The following is a 20191-nucleotide window of genomic DNA, read 5'->3' on the forward strand; positions in this document are numbered from 1 at the left end:
ATTTTCCACCCCATCGTGTGTAGGTTGCACGAAGCAGGACTTCCTTAATGGATGTTCCAGCCTTTGTGGCTGCTCCATTCCGGGGCCACAGTCACCCATTCCATCCTGAAATGTTGCAGCTTGTCAGCCGCCAACCTTGGGTCCAGTGTCCACTGCCTTGGGCCATGTTTTTAAAGGGAAGGAGGCTGAGGCCATGGGGTGGAGTGTGGCTGCCCTGAACTCTGGTTCTGCAAGAGGGCTTCTTTGCAGCCGAAGGAACCCATCCTCCCTGCACCTCTGGAGGTCCTCTTGAATGAGGGTCCCCACACTTGGGGGCCAGTCTCTGCACTCAGCATGGACATGGGCGTTGGGGTGGGCAGGAAGCAACAGCATATGTCAGTGCCATGAAGCCGTGGCTCGTCGTCCTCTCTTTTCCCCCCATTTGTAGTCCCTGTGCTCAGCTCAGCTCACAGTGCCTGTTGAGTGTCCTCTCAGTGTGGGGAGAAGGGCAGGGAAGGGACAAGCTCACTCTAGGGAATCCAGGCTGGGAAGCCCTGGGTGAGGCCGTTCCTATTCTGAGACCTCACTTGTGCAGGGTGACAGGTTTTGCCTTTGTCTCCTACAGGCTGATCTGGCTTCTCAGGTGATTATCCAAGTCCACTCTCTTCCAGGGCCAGCTCCAGACCCTTCCTCCATGAAGTTTCCCCTGCCTGCTTTTCCACCTTTAGAGCCAGGCATTACCATTGTGTAGAGGGAAGAGGAATGTAGACTTCGGGCTAGACTGCCTGGGCTTGTATCCTGTTTGCCCCCTCAGTAGCTCTACCATGACCTTAAGCAAGTGACTTAATTGTTCTAACCCCTAGTTTTCTCCCCTGTGAAGTGGGGCTAATGACAGCTTCAGGGTTGTTGTGGGGATTAACTGACACAACGCTTACGAAGCGCTTACACATGCTGGCACCTAATGGTGCTCTGTGTCTATTAGCTGCTGTTGTTATTGTTAGCGAGGTTCATACAGTCCAGCAGTTTGTCATGGTGCACTGGGTAACCCTGTCATGCTAGTACAGCTTTCAATTAGGTAAGCAAGGGATTGAGGGCAGGTTGGAAGGTCTGGTTTGACCATAATAGCAGCAGCTTACATTTAGAGTGCTGTTTGTACAGGTGCTATTTCAAGCCCTTTCCCATGAACTCAGTTGATCCTCTATGAGGTAAGTACACTTATTATCCCATTTTACAGATACGCATATGAAGCCTGAATGACTTACCTGAGGGCGCAGAGCTGCTAAGTAGCAGAGTTGGGAGGTGAACCCAAGCTGGGGTGGGGGGCATTGGTATTCTAGTTACTGCCTTGATTTATAGACAAGGGCCCCAGGCTCGGAGAGGGGAAGGGACTTCTGCAGAGTATGCCAGCAGGTGGGCACCTGCCTTAGCCCCATCTTCTTTCTCCCAGAACTGGCCCAATGCCTTGCAGGGCTCAGGTACTCATCAGGAACGTGGTAGACACAATGAGCCCTCTGTCATTTGTGTGCTGGCTGTGGTTCCTCAGGTATGAGCTAGGATACCGGGGAGAGGGTACCAGGGAGAGGCAGGTGACCTGGTGGTGACTCCCACCCTGAGACCAGGCAGCACCTCCCCCCTCTTTCACAGAGCCCTGAGGGGGTGGTAGCTTGCCTTCTCCCTCTCTTAGGTGCTCTGAGGTGGGGTGGTGCACATCTTCCACGTCAGCTTGGCAGGCCAGCCTCTGTTCACCATCTGGAAGCTCAGGGAAGACTGTGTGCTGCTGGCTCAAGGCTTGGAACAAGTCTCTCAGCTCAGTGTTGCAGGTTTCACAGGGAGAAAGTGTGAGTCACTGGGACCTTGACAAGCTCCAGGTGAATGGAGGCCTGTGTTTGGGACAAATATCTTTCTCACTTGGGCCCCACAGGCTGGTTATCGCTTGGGTGATTTTACTGGAAGTTCTTTTCAAGTGGTCTCCATGACCCAGTGGGTCTGAGTCACATAGTAAACAGAGTTGGCAGGGGCCTGCAGTGCTCTTCGGAAGGACACAGACAATGTGTGGCCCAGGCCTGTCCCAGTTTGCCGGCTCTCTTCCAGGCTTCTGCTTTGGTTTCCATTTGCATTCCACCTGCTAACTGTGGTCAGCCTCAGTACTCTGCATCCATTCCGTCTGTGGGCCTGTTCCCTGGGGGCTTGTTAGTAGTGCAGAGTTTCAGGTCCCACCCTAATCTGCCCAATGAGAACCTGCACTTTGACCAGGCCCCAAAGTAATTCCTGTCAGTAAAGAACCCTCTCTTGTCCACACATCATGAAAACCTAGGTTCATGCTCTGCTCTCCTTTGCTGGAGACATTTCCAGATCATCCAGCTTTCCCTGGATCTTCTCAGGCCTCTGTACAGGCTTGCATGAAGTTGTGGGGAGTGTCCTGAATGGCAGTGTTTGCTGTCCTGTGGGCTTGGGGGTGTGGATGGCAAGGGGATGGAGGCAGTTCCGTGGGGCAGCTTGTTAGTCTGGGCTTCTCCTTGAGGTGGAGCATGTGCCTTAGGTTTCAGGGCAGGTGGGATGGAGGTGCCTTCTGGGAGCCCCTGGGGAAATTGTCTTCGATAGGGCTAGGAGTGAGGGTCTGTGAGGGGCAGGGACACGTGTGCTTATGTGACAGGACTCCTGTTGGCCTCCAGATTTGATTGTGAAACCCCAGGGATAGATGACACTCCACACCCGCCCCTCAGAAGCACTGGCTTTGAAAGGACACCTCGTGACTTTGGAGGAAAGTGACTCCTTTGCCTTTTCCCGAAAGTCCTGACCACACAGGCTTTTTAAGACCACAATAGCCACAAAGACAAAGCATGACCAAGACAATGTCATCTTTGGGCCTTTTTTTCCCTCGGAATGACGTCTAAGGCCCTGGGAACATTGTAAAAGCTGGGCCCTGTCCAATTTTAATTACTCCTGCCAGCCCCCACCTCTAGCTCACAGAAGTCTTGCCAGTTGACTTGGGGGGTGATGATGCCCAGAGATGCAGACAGAGTTGTCAAACCATCCCTGGGTCAGGCCCCAGAGCTCTGGCAGGACTTTGGGGACAGGGAAGAGGAACAGAATGTGTTGGTTGGCCAGTTGACTCCCCCAGCTAGGGCGGGAGATGGGCGGAGAGAGAGTAGGGTGTCTGCCAAGTTTAATTAACAGTAGAAACTCACTATGGGGGAGGAGATAAACAATTTGAGGAGGAGGGGCGGTTTACTGGAAGATGGGGCGCTGCTGGTGCCAATAATGAGAAAGAGGAGAGGCGTTCCTGAAGGGAGCATCTACCAGTGCACGGGCCATGGCGTCTGCGGTGTTGCAAGCAGGATCCGGTTGAACTCGGATCTTAGAGGTGTGAGTGGAAGAGTGTATTTATGCCTGCTTTCTGATTTGGTGTCTTTGGAAAACAGTCCACCAATATACCAGCCGGCCAGTCTTCCTTACCCTCATAAATGAAAGAAATAATAGAGAAGATGATTGAGTTTAAAAAATAGGCATTGTGTTGCATTCTTGTTCTTTGAAGATATCAATGGATTGCTTGAATTGTGTCTAACTTTGTTTCATTGATCTTTACACAATACTTAACATTTATGATCTGGGAAGAGAGATGATTTGAGAAAGTTTTGATGCTCATTGTTTCAGACAAAAATGCAGAGATATTGAATGGACAGTAAAATGAATGGTGTGGGTTGAACTTGAAATACAGGTGGTATTTCAGTGAATGTTGCTATTCATTTTTTAGTAGGATCAAGGAACATCAGGGCTAAATGGGGTTTTCTGCTTCTGTCTCCCTTCTGATGCTGTGCAAATCCCTCTCTGATACCCCTGCCAGGTGTGCTTGGGGTAGCATGAACTGTTTGACAGTCCTGACCTGCAGCTTCTCCTGCATTTACCTGCTGTTTCTGGAGGCCATACCGAACAAATTGAATCCCTTCTGACAGTCCTGTTTAAAGACAAAACACCTGTCCACTCTCCAAATCGTCCTCTCAGCCCACGTGAAATACCTGCAGGTTCTTCAGAGATTCTCGGAAAATGTGATAATGAGGTCATTGGTCATTCCTGGCCACTGTCCTAGCTTTTGCCATTACCAAAGTCCCTTTTTTCTTCTCTTTTTTTTCTTTCTCATGTGGGCATACCTGCTAGCTCACCAGCACAGTTACAGCCCAGTTGTACACATCTCTGCCTTCTACATTTGGTCTTTATCTCCTTCCCCCAAATCTTCGCCTCTCCCTGGGGCCTCTCCTATCTCCCCTTCCCTCCCATGAGTGTCCTGCCTCCTCTTCCTCTTCTCTGTCTACTCCCATCTCTCTTTCCTTTCTCTTCTAAGGATGTGCATGTATAGGATGGCTAGTAAAGGGTTGAGATGGGAGAGAACCCCATAAATTTGGCCCCCACATTTCTGGTCCTGGAGCCCAAGGTCTCATTAGTTCTTGGCCACTTTCTGACATAAAGTCCTAAGCTTTGTTCAAAGGCTTTATTGCTAAAAATCCTGTCTTGGTCTCACCCACTATGCCCAGTATAAACACCTCTTCATTGCATAGTTCTTTTGATTCCCAGAACAAAACATTGCATTCTTCCCATTATCTTGATTTAATTGACCCACCATCTTTGCATGTTGTACTTTTGTAAACTCCCAGTTTAGTCTCTGAGTCTGTTAACTGTGTAATTTTGTGTCACCTGTGGTCTTGGTAAGCAAAGCACACTTCCTGTTTCCATTATAAGTGGAGAATGTGATCACTGGAATGGGACAGGGGAAAGGACTTCATAAGCTGTCTGGTTGAACCCTTCCTTTTACAGACCTGACACAGAGTTTTGGAAAACTGAAGTGATTTGCTTAGCATCACCCAGCTATCTGTATATGGACAAGAGCTATGTTCACAAACTGAGTTTCCTGACCTAGAGGCCTTTCCTGATGCCAGGCAGGTACCACCCTGTCCTTGAAAATATGTTAATTCAAACCAAAAACCATGGTGGTTGTGTGTCTGTAACCAGGACTTGGCAACATTATGTCAACAAACAACAACAAAAACGTGCTACTCCCTGGCTTTGATGACAGTGTAATTGCTCATAATTTCATGATAACTTTTTAAAAGATTTTATTTATTTCTTTTTAGAGAGAGAGGAAGGTAGGGAGAAAGAGAGGGAGAGAAACATCAGTGTGTGGTTGCCTCTCACGCACCCCCTACTGGGGACCTGGCCTGCATCCCAGGCAAGTGCCCTGACTGGGAATCGAACCGGCAACCCTTTGGTTCGCAGGCCGGCCCTCAATCTCCTGAGCCACACCAGCTAGAGCTGATGATTAATTTTTAATAAGGGGGTAGACTCTGACTAAATTATTAAGGACTGAGCTTGAATACAGTTAGAACACAGGTGGCAAACACAAGGCCTGAGGGCTGAATCTGGCCCTCCACCTTGTTTTATCCGGCCTGGCACCTTTTTTTCCCACTGGCAGTGCCAAGCTCCTTGCCCCCTAGTTAAGGAGCAGTTACATTTATACAGTCTTAAAATTACATTTGGCCCTTTGAAGGCAACCGCGAGGCTGATGTGGCCCCCGGTGAAAATGAATTTGACACCCCTGAATTAGAACCTAAGAACAGAATAGTCAGGCAAAAATAAAAAAGAAAAAACAAAAAACCCTAATTGTTCATAGACATTTAATTTATGCTGTTACCCTCTGCATGAAAGCCAGAATCATATTCATACAAATCTGTAGGGAATCACCAGACTCCATTTTTAAGTATATTTTATTAATTATGCTATTACAGTTGTCCCATTTGCTTTCTTCCCTTTATCCTCCTCTGTCCTACACCCTGCCTTCCACCAGCATTCTCTCCCTTGGTTCATATCCTTGGGTCATACATATAAGTTCTTTGGCACCTCCATTTCCTGTACTATTCTTCACCTCCCCTTGTCTATTTTGTGCCTACTATTTATGCTACTTATTCTCTATACTTCCCCCGCCTCCCTCCTAGTCCCACATTGATAACCCTCCATGTGATCTCTATTTCTATGGTTCTGTTCCTGTTCTAGTTGTTTGCTTAGTTTGTTTTAGTTTGTTTTAGGTGTGGTTAATAATTGTGGGTTTGCTGTCATTTTACTGTACATATTTTTTATCTTCTTTTTCTTAGATAAGTCCCTTTAACATTTCATATAGTAAGGGTTTGGTGATGATGAACTCCTTTAACTTGACCTTATCTGGGAAGCACTTTATCTGCCCTTCCATTCTAAATGATAGCTTTGCTGGGTAGAGTAATCTTGGATGTAGGTCTTTGCCTTTCATGACCTGGAATACTTCTTTCCAGCCCCTTCTTGCCTGTAAGGCCTCTTTTGAGGAAATCAGCTGACAGTCCTATGGGAACTCCTTTGTAGATAACTGCCTCCTTTTCTCTTGCTGCTTCTAGGATTCTCTCCTTATCTTTATTCTTGGGTAATGTAATTATGATGTGCCTTGGTGTGTGCTTCCTTGGGTCCAACTTTTTGGGACTCTCTGAGTTGTTTGGACTTCCTGGAAGTCTATTTCCTTTGCCAGATTAGGGAAGTTCTCCTCCATTATGTTTTAAAATAAGTTTTTGTTTTCTTGCTCTTCCTCTTCTCCTTCTGGCACCCCTATGATTCTGATGTTGGAACATTTAAAGTTGTCCTGGAGGTTCCTAAGCCTCTCCTCATTTTTTTTGAATTCTTGTTTCTTCCTTCTTTTCTGTTTGGTTGTTTCTTTCTTCCTTCTGGTCCACTCCATTGATTTGAGTCCCAGTTTCCTTCCCATCACTATTGGTTCCCTGCACATTTTCCTTTATTTCACCTAGTGTAGCCTTCATTTTTTCATCTAATTTGTGGCCAAATTCAACCAATTCTGTGAGCATCCTGATGACCAGTGCTTTGAACTGTGCATCTGATAGATTGGCTACCTCTTTGTCACTTAGTTGTATTTGTTCTGGAGCTTTGATCTGTTCTTTGGGCCATTTTTTTGTCTTGATGCGCCTGTTAGGTAGGGAGAGGTGGAGCCTTAGGTGTTCTCCCAGGCGGGGCCACCTGAGTTGCTGCCTCATGACGCTGTATGTGGGGGAGGGGTCAGAGGGAACAATGGCGCGTGCTCTGCTATCTGCCGGGTTTCAGTCACTTCCGCTGCTTCCCTCAAGCAAACTGGGCCCTTCTGGTGCTGATTCCCATGTGGGTGGGTTTGTGTACATTCTAGGACCCTGTGCGTCTCTCCAATGAACTCTCCTGTGAGGCTGGGAGTCTCTCCTGGCACCTCAACCTCCACAGGTGTTTTCAATGAGTGTTTTGTGGCTTTATTTCCCTGCACTGGGACCCTGGGTTGCACAGTATGTCTCACTCCCCAGTTTTACCTGGTTTATCTGTGTGTGAATGTGAGACCGCCTAGTTCCGCAAGCCACCTTGCGCGCCCTACCCCTCCACAATCTGCTACCTTGCTGGGTCCGCCAGCTGCCACCTGTGTGCCTGGGGTCCTCCAGCTGATGCTTTGCATGCCCAGGGTCTGCCAGCCACCGCTTTTTGTTTTTGCTGAGACCCCTCTCCGCCCCACCTTCCAGCTCCGCCCCTCCTACCTGTATGGATGAATGTGTCTACTTTAACTCCTTGGTTGTCGGACTTCCATACACTTCAATTTTCTGTCAGTACTGGTTGGTATTTTGTTTCTAAATTTTTGTTGTCTTATTTTGGTTGTGTGCGGAGGTGTGTCTACCTACCTCTACAGTGTGTCTACCTACCTCTCCATCTTGGCCGGAAGTCTAGCAAGAATCTTTGGGCCGTATTTTTTTGTCCCCACATGCCTGTTATGTAGTAAGGGGTGGAGCCTTAGGTATTCACCAGGGCCACCCACTTGGCTGCAGTTGTGATGCTGTATGTGGGGGAAGGGTCTGAGAGGGAACAGTGCCTGTTGCTCGGTTCTCTTCCGCTTTCAGTCACTTCTCCATTACTCACAAGCAAATTGGGGACTTGTGGTGCTGGTTCCCAGGTGGGTGGTTTCATGTATGTTCTAGGACCCTATGGGTCTCTCCAGCAAACTCTCCTGTGAGGCTGGGAGTTTCTCCTGCTGCCTCAACCCCCACAAGTTTTTTAGTCAGGGGTTTTGGGGGTTCATTTCCCCATGCTGGAACCCTGGGTTGCAGTCTGTCTTGCTCCCCAGTTGTTCCTCCCAGTTTATCCATACACAAATGTGGGACTGCCTGGTCTGTCTGCCGCAGCCCTGCCTGCCCCGGTCCTCTAGCCGCTGCCTTGCTGCAAGTCCTCCCTGCTCCAGCTGCCACCTTTGCCCCTCCTACCAGTCTGGATGAATGTTCCTTCTTTAACTCCTTGGTTGTCAGACTTCCATACAGTTTGATTTTCTGGCAGTTCTGGTTGTATTTTACTTTTGAATTTGTTGTTCTTTTGGTTGTGCGAGGAGGCACAGTGTATCTACCTATGCCTCCGTCTTGGCCAGGAGTCCTGCAGATTCCATTTTCACCTGGGACCTGTCGCTCCCTTGGATATTGTTTTCCCCAAATGTCTCAATGGGAAGGCAGCTGATTGATTCCAGGTTCCACTCTGCCTGTACATAGATAAGTCTCCACAGCTGGAGCGTGGTGGAAGGGGAGGCAGAGGGTCAGGCAGAAACACCAAAGACTAGTCCCAGCCGACTGCCCTTCCCCTGCCTGTCCCTTGCAATTCGATTTCTGTTCCCTGGTGCAGTGTGGGTTCCCAGCCTGGGGATGACTGAAGATCAGTTGGTCTGATGGTGGTTTGTGGTATACCAAGAGACCCCTTTGTGGTTAGTAACAAATGGTCTCCCTTTCTGTCCCCAGGCTCCACGTACAGCGTCTTATCCATCATGCCCTCAGACTCAGAAAGCAGCAGCTCCCTCAGCAGTGTGGGTGAGTACCTCTTTTCGGGGCACCCGTGCTTCCTGGAGACAACCAGATAGGCCAGGGTCTGGATGCCAGCCACGGCAACCCTGGGTTCATAGAATGGGAAGTTGGCCCTTAGCTTCCATATCACTCACGGCGTCATATTACTTAGTACAATTCCATTCACATTTTCTTTCTTCAGCAATAAGTCATCTTAATGGAGGAGGGCGAAAATCTGGTTCTGGCGGTAGAAGGGAGCTGGGGTAGGCATAGGACTTCTCAGTGAGCCCCACCCTCCCACCCATGCCAAGGCTACCCGTCCCTGAGACTGGCCCCTTTTGGGACTGTGCTTTGTAAGCAGGAACAGCCCATGAAGGTTGTTGCCTTGAGGACAGGATTAGCCAGTCCATGCTCTCATGGATGTGTTTCCAGAAGCCCATTGTGAGGCCGGCCCTGCTTTCACTTCTCTGAAGATGTCCCGACAGGAAGACTGTCATAGTCTCCCAGCTTTCCCACACCTCAGTGCCCTCTCTTTAACACCCCTAGTGCAGTTTCTGATGTCCTGACTGATCCTGATGGGTGGATATACCTTCAGTGGTGAGTCCTGGAGTTTTTGAGTTGAAAAGGCTCCCAGAGATCATCTGGCTGTGCTAAAGATTCCAGAACTATCCAGGGGCAGACCTTTCTTGTGTCAATTGACTAATACTATGGACCACCTCCAGTGTGCCTGAAGTGGGCTTGGGATACAGTGGTGAATAGGCAGGTGTGGTTCCTGTGCTTGTGGATCTTAGGGTCTATGGGGGAGACAGTTAAATGAGTCAATACGAAAAGTGAGGTCAGAGTGATCAGAAGGGAAGACAGGTGCAGTAGGGGTACCATATTCATTTGTTAGAGCTGCCATAGTGGCCCTTACCATAAGGGCCACAGACTGAGAGGTATACTCTCACAGATCTGGAGGCTAGAAATCTAAGATCAGGGTATTTGTGTTGGCAGGGCCATGCCTCCTCTGAAGGCCCTAGGGGAGGGTCTGTTCCAGGCTTCTGGTAGTTGCTGGCAATCTTTGATGTTCCCTGGCTTGTGGATACATCACATAGTCTGTCTGAGCCTTCATCTTCACATAATGTTCTCTGTGTGTAAGTAAGTCTTTCCAGATTTCTCCTGAAAAAAGACACTAGTCATATTGGTTTAGGGACCATCCCTACTCCTCCACTGTGATCTTCATCTTGATCATCTGTAAAGACTTTCCAAATAAGGTCACATTCACATTTACTAGGGATTAGGACTTGAGCATGTTTTTTTTGGAAGACACAATGCAGCCCCTCATGGTCTCCCTCATCCTGTGTAGCATTTAGGGAGAACTCTTCTGGAACTGCTGTTCAGATCTGCTCAGTATCACTTTGTCCTTCCTGTTTTGGACATGTTGATTGAATGCTGGGATTGTTAGAATTTTGAACTTAGGACTGGCTCTCAGGTAGCATGGGGTGGTGCAGTCAGGGTAAGGAGAGCCAGAAGGTGGGACTTGTGTAAAACTGCGAACCGATTGAGCCCTGAGTATGTATCTCTTGGCTCTCTTATGCTTCACCTTTTTCTGGTTCCCTGTTCTCTTGGGAACAAGGTACAATGTTCTAACTAATTTGTATCACATTGGCACTTTTAAGTTGATCCAGTACATTCCTAACTGCATTTGCCTTTTAGAAGGGGACTCCAGAGAGAGAGGTCTTGCATAAACCACAGCAAGTATTGTTAATGGTGGGATTTTGAGCCAAAGCAGGTGGTGTTTTTCCTGCAGTGAACCCTTGCGTGCTCTGGGAGAGTCCTCATGTCAGTGGCCCTCCATTTGGTTCTCCACACACTTGGTGGCCCTCGGGATGGAGGGGTCAGCAGTGTCCCTGGATACTTGTTGGCAGGCAGGCAGAGAGCAGTGCTGTGTCCAGATCTTGAATACAACAAGAGCAGGTTGCATCTCTTCATATGAAACAAACCTTCTTGAGTTCACCGGGAACAAAGTTTTGTTGTTCTTCCTCTTATGCATGCTGGTGACATTGCCCCTGGGGTAAGTGGCTCCATTTTTTCACAGGCTGACTTGAATGTCCTCATGGCTGCAGCAGTAGGGATTACCTACGCACACTGCCTTAAACAGTGAAGAAACGTGACCTCATGTAATAAGAAGGGCCGCTGGGCTGAGCACGTCAGGATGTGGCTCTCTGATCCCCTCTGGGTGCCTGCCCCTCAGGCTGATGGCCAGGGTGCTGTAGCAGCATTTCCAGCTGTTACATCCTGACAGTGCCCCGGGCTCTGATGTCCATTATGGGAGCCACAGGTGGTTTTTAAATTTAAAGTAATTAAAATGAAATAAAATTTCTAGTTTCAGCAGTCACACTAGCCACATTTCAGGTGTTCTCTGGCCTCTTGGGCATAGTGGCTACCATGCTGAACAGAGCAGATAAACGAACATCTCCGTCGTCACAAATAGTTCAGAGGTTGAGGAGGGTTGTCTCCTCTAGTGTCTCCTTATGAGCAAAGAAGCCTTCCCCAGAAGTCCCTCGGATGGTCTCTTCTCACTGACCACGAGTGAGTTGCTTGTCTGTGGCCAAACTACTTGTTTGCCCAGAGTGGTTGGTGGCCCAGCAGCACTCAGGTGTGTGTTAGAGTGCAGGTTCCTGAGCTTCTTGTCATGCTTGCTCTGTCAGAAGCTCTGAGCGTGGGCCCCGCATCCATATGTAATAGCCCTCCTGGTTTGAGATGGGCTGGCCTCACCCAAGCCTTGGCGAGAGAACTGGAGTGTCTGTGCCTGGCTTGGACCAGCCCCTTGGTGTGGAGTGAATGGTGGGGTGAGCTGTAGGACCACTGCAGCGCCTCCCAGAGAATTCCTCCTGGCTCAGCCTTTGTCCAGTGACAGGCAGAGCTCTTCCTTTCCCGGCCTTCACAGGTGCACCACCGCCTTTGCAGAAGGGGGTGCTGGTAAGTCAGGTGGGGAGACTGGCTGTGTTTGTTCGTGGTCTCTCTCTGTGAACCTAAGCAAAGGCAAGAGCAAGGTCTTAGAATAAAAATATCACTCTTACTCTTCCAGGTATATTTCCCTAACAAAGAACATTTGGGAAGAGAATGGCAGCTTATATTCAGCATAAGAGAAATTGGTAGATGAAGCCTGGAGGATGTAACATTTTCTTGTGACTGCAAGTGCCCGGTCAGCTCCCCTAGTTAGCGTTAGATCCCTAGGTGGGCTGTTCCATTTCAGCTCTCCAGCTTGACCCTACAGACAGCTCACCTGCCTTTGCCATCTAATGGTCTTACAGGTTGCAGTGTCTTTCTGCTGAGGTCTTCCCAGGCAGTTGTTATCAGCTGAGGGTGAGTGGCTTCTTTGAGTCCTTCCCGCATCCCATGCCACCTGCTGTTAAGTCACCTGCCCCCTGGGTAAGCCCAGGTATTGCACACTCATTTTAGGCATTCCATATTTTTTCCTCCCCATTCATCTTTTATTTTTTTTAAAGATTGTATTTATTTATTTATTTATATTTTTAAAATATTTTATTTATTTATTTTTAGAGAGAGGGGGAGGGAGGGAGAAAAAGAGGGAAAGAAGCATTGATGTGAGATGAGAGAAGAATTGATTGCTTGCCTCTTGCCCTAACTGGGAAGGGCCCGCAACCCAGGAAGGTGCCCTGACCGGGAGTCAAACCAGTGTGACCTTTCGCTTTGTGGGACAACAGACACTCAGCCGACTGAGCCCGGCTGGCCAGGGCTCCTCTCCATTCACCTCAATCTAATTTCTGTGGTGCCTTTTATTTCTCATCTTGAAAACTGGGAAAGTTTTAAGAAGAGACATTCTTGGGTGGCATTTATACAGTGGGACTTCAATTTCACGCAAATTGAAGTAACGAGAGAGATTTCTTATTAAACAGAGAGTTCTCCTGGCTTGCTGTCAGGACAGGGAGCTGGCGAGCTTCCTTCATATCTCAGCGAAGATTTTTTGAAAGTGCAACTTCTGCTTGACAGGGAAGGTGGAGGCAGGGCTGTACCCCAGCTGCTTGTGCCCTCTGACCCTTCCTTTTCTAGGCCTTTGGGTTCAGAGGCCTCTTTTCTCTCTGTTCATCAGATGAAGGGAGCATGTGTTCAATTCTTGTAGGGATCACAGAGGGGCCTGGCCCCTGATCTTAGAGTCCAGCCAGTTGTCTCGGTCTATCAGGCTGCTATAAGAGCACGGATGGCTTAGAAACATTTATTTCTCACACTTCTAGAGCCTGGGAGGCCCAAGGCCAGGCATGAAGGCAGATTCAGTGCCTAGTGGGCTCATTTCCTGGTTCGGTGATGACATCTTCCCCCTGTATCCCCCAAAGTTGGGAGAGAGCTGTCTGGGTGGGGTTCCTTTGTGACGCACTGATCCTATTCGGGAGGGCTCCAACCTTGTGACCTAATCATCCCCGAAGGCCCCACGTCCTAATACTGCACCTTAGGGTTAGGATTTCAGTGTAGGAATTTGGTGGGGGCACACACACATTCTGACCACAGCAGCAGAGAGGTAAGCTACTGGCTGTCCTGCCCTGTCCCATGTAAAACAAACAAATAGCTCAGGGGAAGGAGCACTTGTTTCTGACGAGGGGCATCAGCGTAAGTTTGAGGGAGGAGGGGGCCCTTGAGTTGGGCCTTCCAGGAATGGTGCTCGGGATGCAAGAGCAACCAGGAAGCAATAGGCCAGCTCTGTGTGTCTCTGAGTTTAGGATTCAAGAGCAAGGAGCTTCTCTGGGAGGCGATGTGGGAGCTGGGCAAGGCTGCAGCTGCTGCGTTGGAATCTAACTTTCTGTCACTCTAAGGCCTTGGAGGAGCTGAGCTATGGCTGGCACTGACCAGGGAGGGTGTCTCCCTGGGCTTCCACAGGAGGGTAGGGGAGGGGCCTTCCCTGCATTTCATCAGTGGGTGATGCTTTTAACTGCAGTGGATACCAGACAGTCAATAAAACGAGGAAGGAAAAGCCATTCTCGCCAGCAAATATAACTGTGGTCCAGACAAGAGGTTCTCTAACTTTATCAGACATCAGAATCTCCTAGAAGGGATCTCTGTGAGGATTTCTGATTCATTAATTCTGGGTGAAGCCTGAAATGTGCATTTTTAACAAGTTCTCTCCTGAAGGTAAGGTGGTTTTAGAAGTGCTGGCTCAATGTGTGAGACTGTGTTTTCCCCATGGCTCTGGCTCTCCTGGGCTGGAGGTGAGGTTGGCTTTGCTCTCTCCTGCCTGTGATGACCACATTCTTCTGCTTCTCCCCTGACTGCCGGGGCCTGGAGGTGGCCAGGAAATTTACCTGGGTATCCTCACTCTACCTGACTGCTTCTGGCCAATACCAGCTTCTTCCTCAGCCTCTAGTACCATGGGCCCACAGGGCCCTGAAGCAGAGTTGTGGCCTGTCCAGCTGTGAATAAGACTGAGGGGACTGCCTTTGGGGCCGGCTGAAGCGTGGTGATGAGGGAGCCAAGGACAAAGGCATTTATGGCCAAGAAGACCACTCAGCTGCCAGGCTGCTCACTGGGCCTCCTGGCCTGTGGTGGTGGGGGGACACACCAGCAAGGGCAACCTGGAGGAGGGGCCAGGCCTCTTGTGATGGTGAGAGGGTCTCTGCTGATTCTGCCTGCTCTGGCTCTGCTGCTGCTTCCCTGCTCACACCAAGGCCCAGGGGAGTGACTGCTCTGTGTCCAGAATCCAGGGCCTGTGCCAGCTCTCCTGGCATCTCCCACCACCCCCTTTGGGGCCATTTTTAGTGTGGTCCAAATCCCTTATCCCCTGAATCCCATTTTGGACACCAAAAAGGAAAAGAAAATTTGCCACCTTAACTGGGTTCCAGACTTGGAAAGACGAAGGAGTGAAGCTGGGAGAGAGTGGACAGTTTTGTGCTTGAATTCAAGAGAACAACTTGAATAGGAGGGGAAAAAGGGCGTTGGACATTTTTTGGACAACTCACTTCAAGTTAGTTTTATTTTGCTTGTTATTTAAAATGTTTGTCATAACCGTGGTGACTGCTGAGGGGGTTGACAATCAGCTCTTCACCAGTCATACCACTCTTGGGATGATGGCTTCTTAGGGTACTACAGGGTTTGTTTTTTTTTTAACTTTTTAAAAGTCATTTTTATTGAGGTGTAAGTTTACTTTTTTTAGTACATAGTTCAGTGGGCTGTGACAGACACATGTGCATTTAACCAATAGTCACAATTAAGGCACGAAACAATTCCTTCACCCCCAAAATTTCCTTCTGTGGCTTTTTGGTTTGCCTTTCTTCCTCCCACCCCAGGGCTGGCAACCACTGATCTCTTTTCTGCCTCTGTAGTTTCATCTTTTCCTGAACCTCATAAGTGGAGTCATATAGTATAAAGCCTTTTCAGCCTGGCTTCTTTCAGTTGGCATATCAGGCGTTTGCCATTCCCCCATGCTTTTGTGTGTATTAGTGGTTTGTACCAGTAGCCCATTCCTTTTTATCGCTGAGTAGTATTCCATTGTGGGAATGTAATTCTGTTTTATCCATTCATGGGCTACTGTAAACACTTGTGTGCTGGTTTTGTGCGAACATAAAATTTCATTTCTCTTGTGTAAATACTTCGAGGGAGATTACTGAGTAGCATGGTAAATGCATGTTTAACTTTATTAAAGACTGTTAAAGTGTTTTCTAAAGTGGACGTGTCATTGCATATCCCCACCAGCAATGTTTGAAATTTCCAGTTCCTCTGCATCCTTGCCATCACTTGGAAAAGGGAGCTGTACGAAGTGTCCAGCACTGGTCAGGGGTGGACGGGTACAGCCCTGGGACCCCAGCTTTGTAGCCAGCCACCTTGGTCCTCAGGATCTTTGCTGGGATCTAACGGGATCTTCGTCCTCAGGCTGTGTCTCCTGCTCTGCTCAGGGCTCAGATTGGCCTCTCCATGTCCAGGGGAGGGTGATAGCTGGCGCTTCCAGACAGGCAAGGATGTGAGAATTCGGGCCCAACAGTTTCACCTGGGAGTGTTGCAGCTCGGTTGGGAAGAGTGGAGGTCCTCAGGGCTCTTAGCCAGGGCCAGCAGAGTGGAGGAGGGTGAGTGTGTGGCTGCTGGGGCCAGACTGCCTGGCCCTAGGTCTTTGTGTCACCTCTTAGCTTTGACTTGGTGTTGTCAGCTGTGAAAGGGGGTGCTAACAGGATACACCTGGTTGGGCTGTAGGGTGTAACTAAGGCCAAAAGTCACAACAGTGCCAGGCACCTGGTGATGCTCTCTGAATGCCAGTTCACTTTATTATTTTCCTCCTGCCAGGAACCACTGGGAAAGCACCGTCCCCGCCACCCCTCCTCACTGACCGCCAAGTGAATGAGAAGGTGGAGAACCTCTCCATTCAGCTGCGGCTGATGACCCGAGAGAGGAATGAACTGCGGAAGCGCCTGGCCTTTGCGGCCCATGGGACGACCTTTGACAAGAGGTAGTGATCGGCCAGCTCCCCTGCTGAACACACTTACCAACTCGCCAATGGGCAAGGGTTATTATCCTGATGCCATCACCACCCTCCCCACCAAACGGGGGTTCTTTAGCTCCTGGGGAGAACGACACAGCCTTGTTCTGCTTCTTCCAAATTGAAATTGGAGCCCATGGCCTGAATCCCACAACTTGAGGATCGAAAGGTGTGACACAAATATGTGTCTATAATGAGTCTGGCCCCTGATACTGGTGCGCTCATCTGTGTGTGTGTGTGTGTGCACACGCGTGTGTGCACAGCAGAAGAGCCTGGGGTGTGCCTCCTCGCCTTTCTGCTGGCCTTGCAGATGGTTGTTCAGTGGCAGCAGCTATAAGGGCCTGGTCCTACCTTGGAACTCCTCACCGGTTGATTGGAAGGCCTTGAGTTCATCATTACTGCCCTCTAGGTCTCTGTCTTCCAGCCCCAAGACAGTATGCTTCCCTCTTTATCCCCTGCTGCTATTGTGTGCAGCGCCTGCCCTAGTAGAGACAGCCATCCCATTGCTGAGCCCCAGGAGGGTCCACCTCTGTGTGTGTGCATGTGCCACTCTCTCCCAGAAGATCCCTGCCTGCCTCCTGTTGGGTGGAACTTTATGCAGTTTGTAAACACATTAACTGTACCCTGCCATGTGTGTGTTTTAGAAAGGGTGTATTCCACCTGACTTCTTTGTTTTGAAGAAAATCTTTAATTGCTTCTTTTGCCAGGGAAGGGCAGTCCAGCAGGTGGGCAAAGGGAGACTCTTTACCACCTGCATGATCCAGGGGGGCTTCATGAGGGAGGGGGAGGGATGCAAAGTGGTTTATCCTTCCAGGAGATCCTGGAGAGGTCCTGAGTAGTTTAATCTTTTCCCTTTAGGACAGGGCTGTCAAACTCATTTTCCCTGGGGGCCATATCAGCCTCGTGGTTGCCGTCAAAGGGCTGAATGTAATTTCAACTCCTTAACAGTTAAGGAGTAGTTACATTTATACAGTCCTAAAATTATCTCGGCCCTTTGAAGGCAACTGTGAGGCTGATGTGGCCCCTGGTGAAAAGCATCAGGCTATGTGCCTTGCTCTGAGGAAGGTCCCTCTGGGGGAAGTGTCAGCGCTGCGAAGCCTGCTCCTTGAGATTGTTTTGATGAGCATATGCCCCAATCAGATGGCACAAAAGGCAGGGCCTATGAAGACAGGGTGCACTGGAATGCATGTTGTCCACTGCTGCTTTCCTGCTACCAAGGCAGAGTGTGTGGTTGCATAGCAACCATATGACCAGCAAAGTCTAAAGTGTTCATGGTGTGCCCTTTATAGAAAAGGGTTGCTGATGCCTGCTTTAGGGCAGGTGTTCTCAAACCTGAGCATGCAGTTGAATCACCTGGAGGCCTTGTTAAAGCACAGATTGCTAGTTAGTCTGCCCTCTGTCCCTCCATAGTGTCTGATTCAGGAGTTTTGGGGCTGGTCTGACAATTTGCATTTCTAACAAGTTCCCAGGTGATGCCAATGCTGCAGGTCCTGGAACCCCACTTTGAGAACCACTGCTCTTAGCCACTGTTCTCAGCCTTGGCTGCACATTGGAATTCCCTTGTGAGCTTAAAAAAAAAAATCCTGATGTCTGAGTCCCACTTAATGGGTGCTGATGTAATTGGCCTGGGGATTTTAAAGTATATCCAAAATAGAGAATCACTGGTTTAAAGAGTGAAGAAACTTTATCACAGGTTTTTGCTGGACCCATTGTATGTGTAGACCCATCACAAGATCTCCTGGAAAGTGTTGAATGGTAGGTACTTTCTCAGCTCTCTAGGCCCATGCAGGAGCACAGGCAACCGAGGGTCCCTACATCCTGGGGATTCTGATTCTGTTGGCCTAGATGTGGCTAGGACATCTGAGCTGAACAAACATGCAGGTGGTCGTGGTGCACAGGAAACCACTATTTGGGAATCACTGGGCTGCAGTGATCTAGGACATGGCTTCTGCGGGGAGGGACATTCCTTGTCAGTGTGTTCATGGTGCTGTTCACTGTCTGGGCCAGGCCCTACCACAGGCTGAATCCTGACTACGAGAGGCTGAAGATTCAGTGTGTGCGGGCCATGTCGGACCTGCAGAGCCTGCAGAACCAGCACACCAATGCCTTGAAGAGGTGTGAGGAGGTGGCCAAGGAGACTGACTTCTACCAGTGAGTGGGGCCTGCCTGGCGAGGGCTCCAGCATCCCGGAACGGCTCCCTCTTACCCTTCCCTATTTCTGGCCTTGGAACCAGGCCTTCTGGTCCTAGTCCTGCCTTTGCCGTGTATTGAGTAGTGTGCCTTCAGCAAGTGGGTTTGTGTCCTTGGGCCTCAGTTTTCCTAAGTGCAAAGTGAGGCTGTTAACCCTTCACACCATTGATTGCTACCCATGCATGGCAGGTTGGAAGGTGACTGAAAACATGAGACAGAGGGCCAGGCAGACCCTGGGCTTCTGGGTCACTGTCTGGGGGCTTTGCTGCAGCTCTTGCCACAGGAGAGGCAGATGGGGCATGTTCCCTTTCGTTCTCCTGGTGTCTCTCTGAGGGTGTTTGCCTGCCTACCTGCTGGTGTTTGCTCAGGCCTAGTACCTCAGTACTTGGAGGTGCCAGGTTTGTACCAGGTAGAGGAATCTCTCTCTCTCGCCCCCTTCCTCCCTCTCATATATGTACCCATTTTGGTGTGAGGTTTTTCACAAGTGGTTTGGGTCCTTCCAGCATCTGGCTGACAGCAGGCTTTGGTCTGCCTCTGAGTGCTGGGGACTCAGCTGCTGTTGTTCCCCAGCTGGTGCATTGGGAGTATTGGGCTCTGGAGGGGCAGGTGATGCCTTGGGGTGGGGGTTGGAGGCTGTATGGGGCTCACTGTGTGTGGGGGGATTTCAGCACACTCCACAGCCGGCTCCTGAGTGACCAGACCCAGCTGAAGGATGACGTGGACATGCTGAGGCGGGAGAATGGGCAGCTGCTGCGGGAGCGTAACCTGCTGCAGCAGTCGTGGGAGGACATGAAGCGGCTCCATGAGGAAGACCAGAAGGAGATTGGTGACCTCCGGGCCCAGCAGCAGCAGGTAGAGCTGGGCCAGGTGGCTAGGGGCAGGCCAAGTCCAGTCACCCACCCACCCCGACACCCACTCACCCATCCGCACATTCGCACATCTACTCACCTGATCATTTAGCTAGTATTCCTGAGTGTCTGCCTCATGTGAGGCATTGGGATATCTGTGGGCAAACACCCTTGCTCTGGCATACTCTGCAGTCCAATGGGGACACAAATGTTAATCAAATAATCACACGTATCTTTCATTACGAATGTTGCAATGCTGTGAAGGAGGAGGTGCTGTGCAGTGCATAACAGGATTTACTTTGGGGCTTGGGGGTCTGGTGGTCGGTAGCTTCTTTCCTACGTATGGATCACATGAGATTACAGATGGAGGGAATCTTGGAAATTTGAAAGCCCTGTGCAAATACGGATGGAACAGTTATCATTATTTTGGGTGGGAGTGTGGCCTATGGCCCTTGCTCTCTGCATTCCAAGTTAGATTCTTTGCTGTGCTCAGCTCTTGTTTCACATTGATAAAGGCACAGGGAGCAGGCCAGTCAGAACTGGCTTGCTGTGAGTAATGTTGATCCCTTCTCTTGACACTACCAGCGCCGCCCAGGGATGTGGCCGGGCTGACTGCGTGCTCTGTGTCCACAGATGGCTGGATGTGTGGGGTTGGAAGGCAGTCCCAGGAGGAGGCAGTGTGTTCTTTGAGCTCTGCATCATAGCTCTGATTAGGTAGAGAGCTCCTTCCCCCTCGGAGTCATTGTGGTCCCCAGAGTTCAAGCAGGACTGCTGGGGCTTGCCCGACAGTTTGGAACAATCTGACCTTACCTGATAATTTAGCATGATGTTATCTAACTTTATTGCTTTTTCATTTATAA

The 20191-nt window shown here is 49.6% G+C and overlaps 1 protein-coding gene across 2 annotated transcripts in view; it reads left to right on the forward strand.

Annotated features, from left to right (window-relative positions):
* DLG5 (discs large MAGUK scaffold protein 5) overlaps positions 1 to 20191 on the forward strand; it is a 119288-nt gene that overhangs the window by 40681 nt on the left and 58416 nt on the right. For both annotated transcript variants that reach the window (XM_045842033.1, XM_045842034.1), the window contains exons 2-5: positions 8793 to 8861; positions 16101 to 16263; positions 18301 to 18444; positions 19152 to 19335. In XM_045842033.1, the coding sequence (XP_045697989.1) occupies positions 8793 to 8861; positions 16101 to 16263; positions 18301 to 18444; positions 19152 to 19335 (560 nt within the window). The remainder of the gene's footprint in view (positions 1 to 8792; positions 8862 to 16100; positions 16264 to 18300; positions 18445 to 19151; positions 19336 to 20191) is intronic.

This window comes from Phyllostomus hastatus, unplaced genomic scaffold (genome assembly GCF_019186645.2).
Source record: "Phyllostomus hastatus isolate PE091 unplaced genomic scaffold, TTU_PhHast_1.1 phas_contig_38, whole genome shotgun sequence".
Lineage (NCBI taxonomy): Eukaryota > Metazoa > Chordata > Mammalia > Chiroptera > Phyllostomidae > Phyllostomus > Phyllostomus hastatus.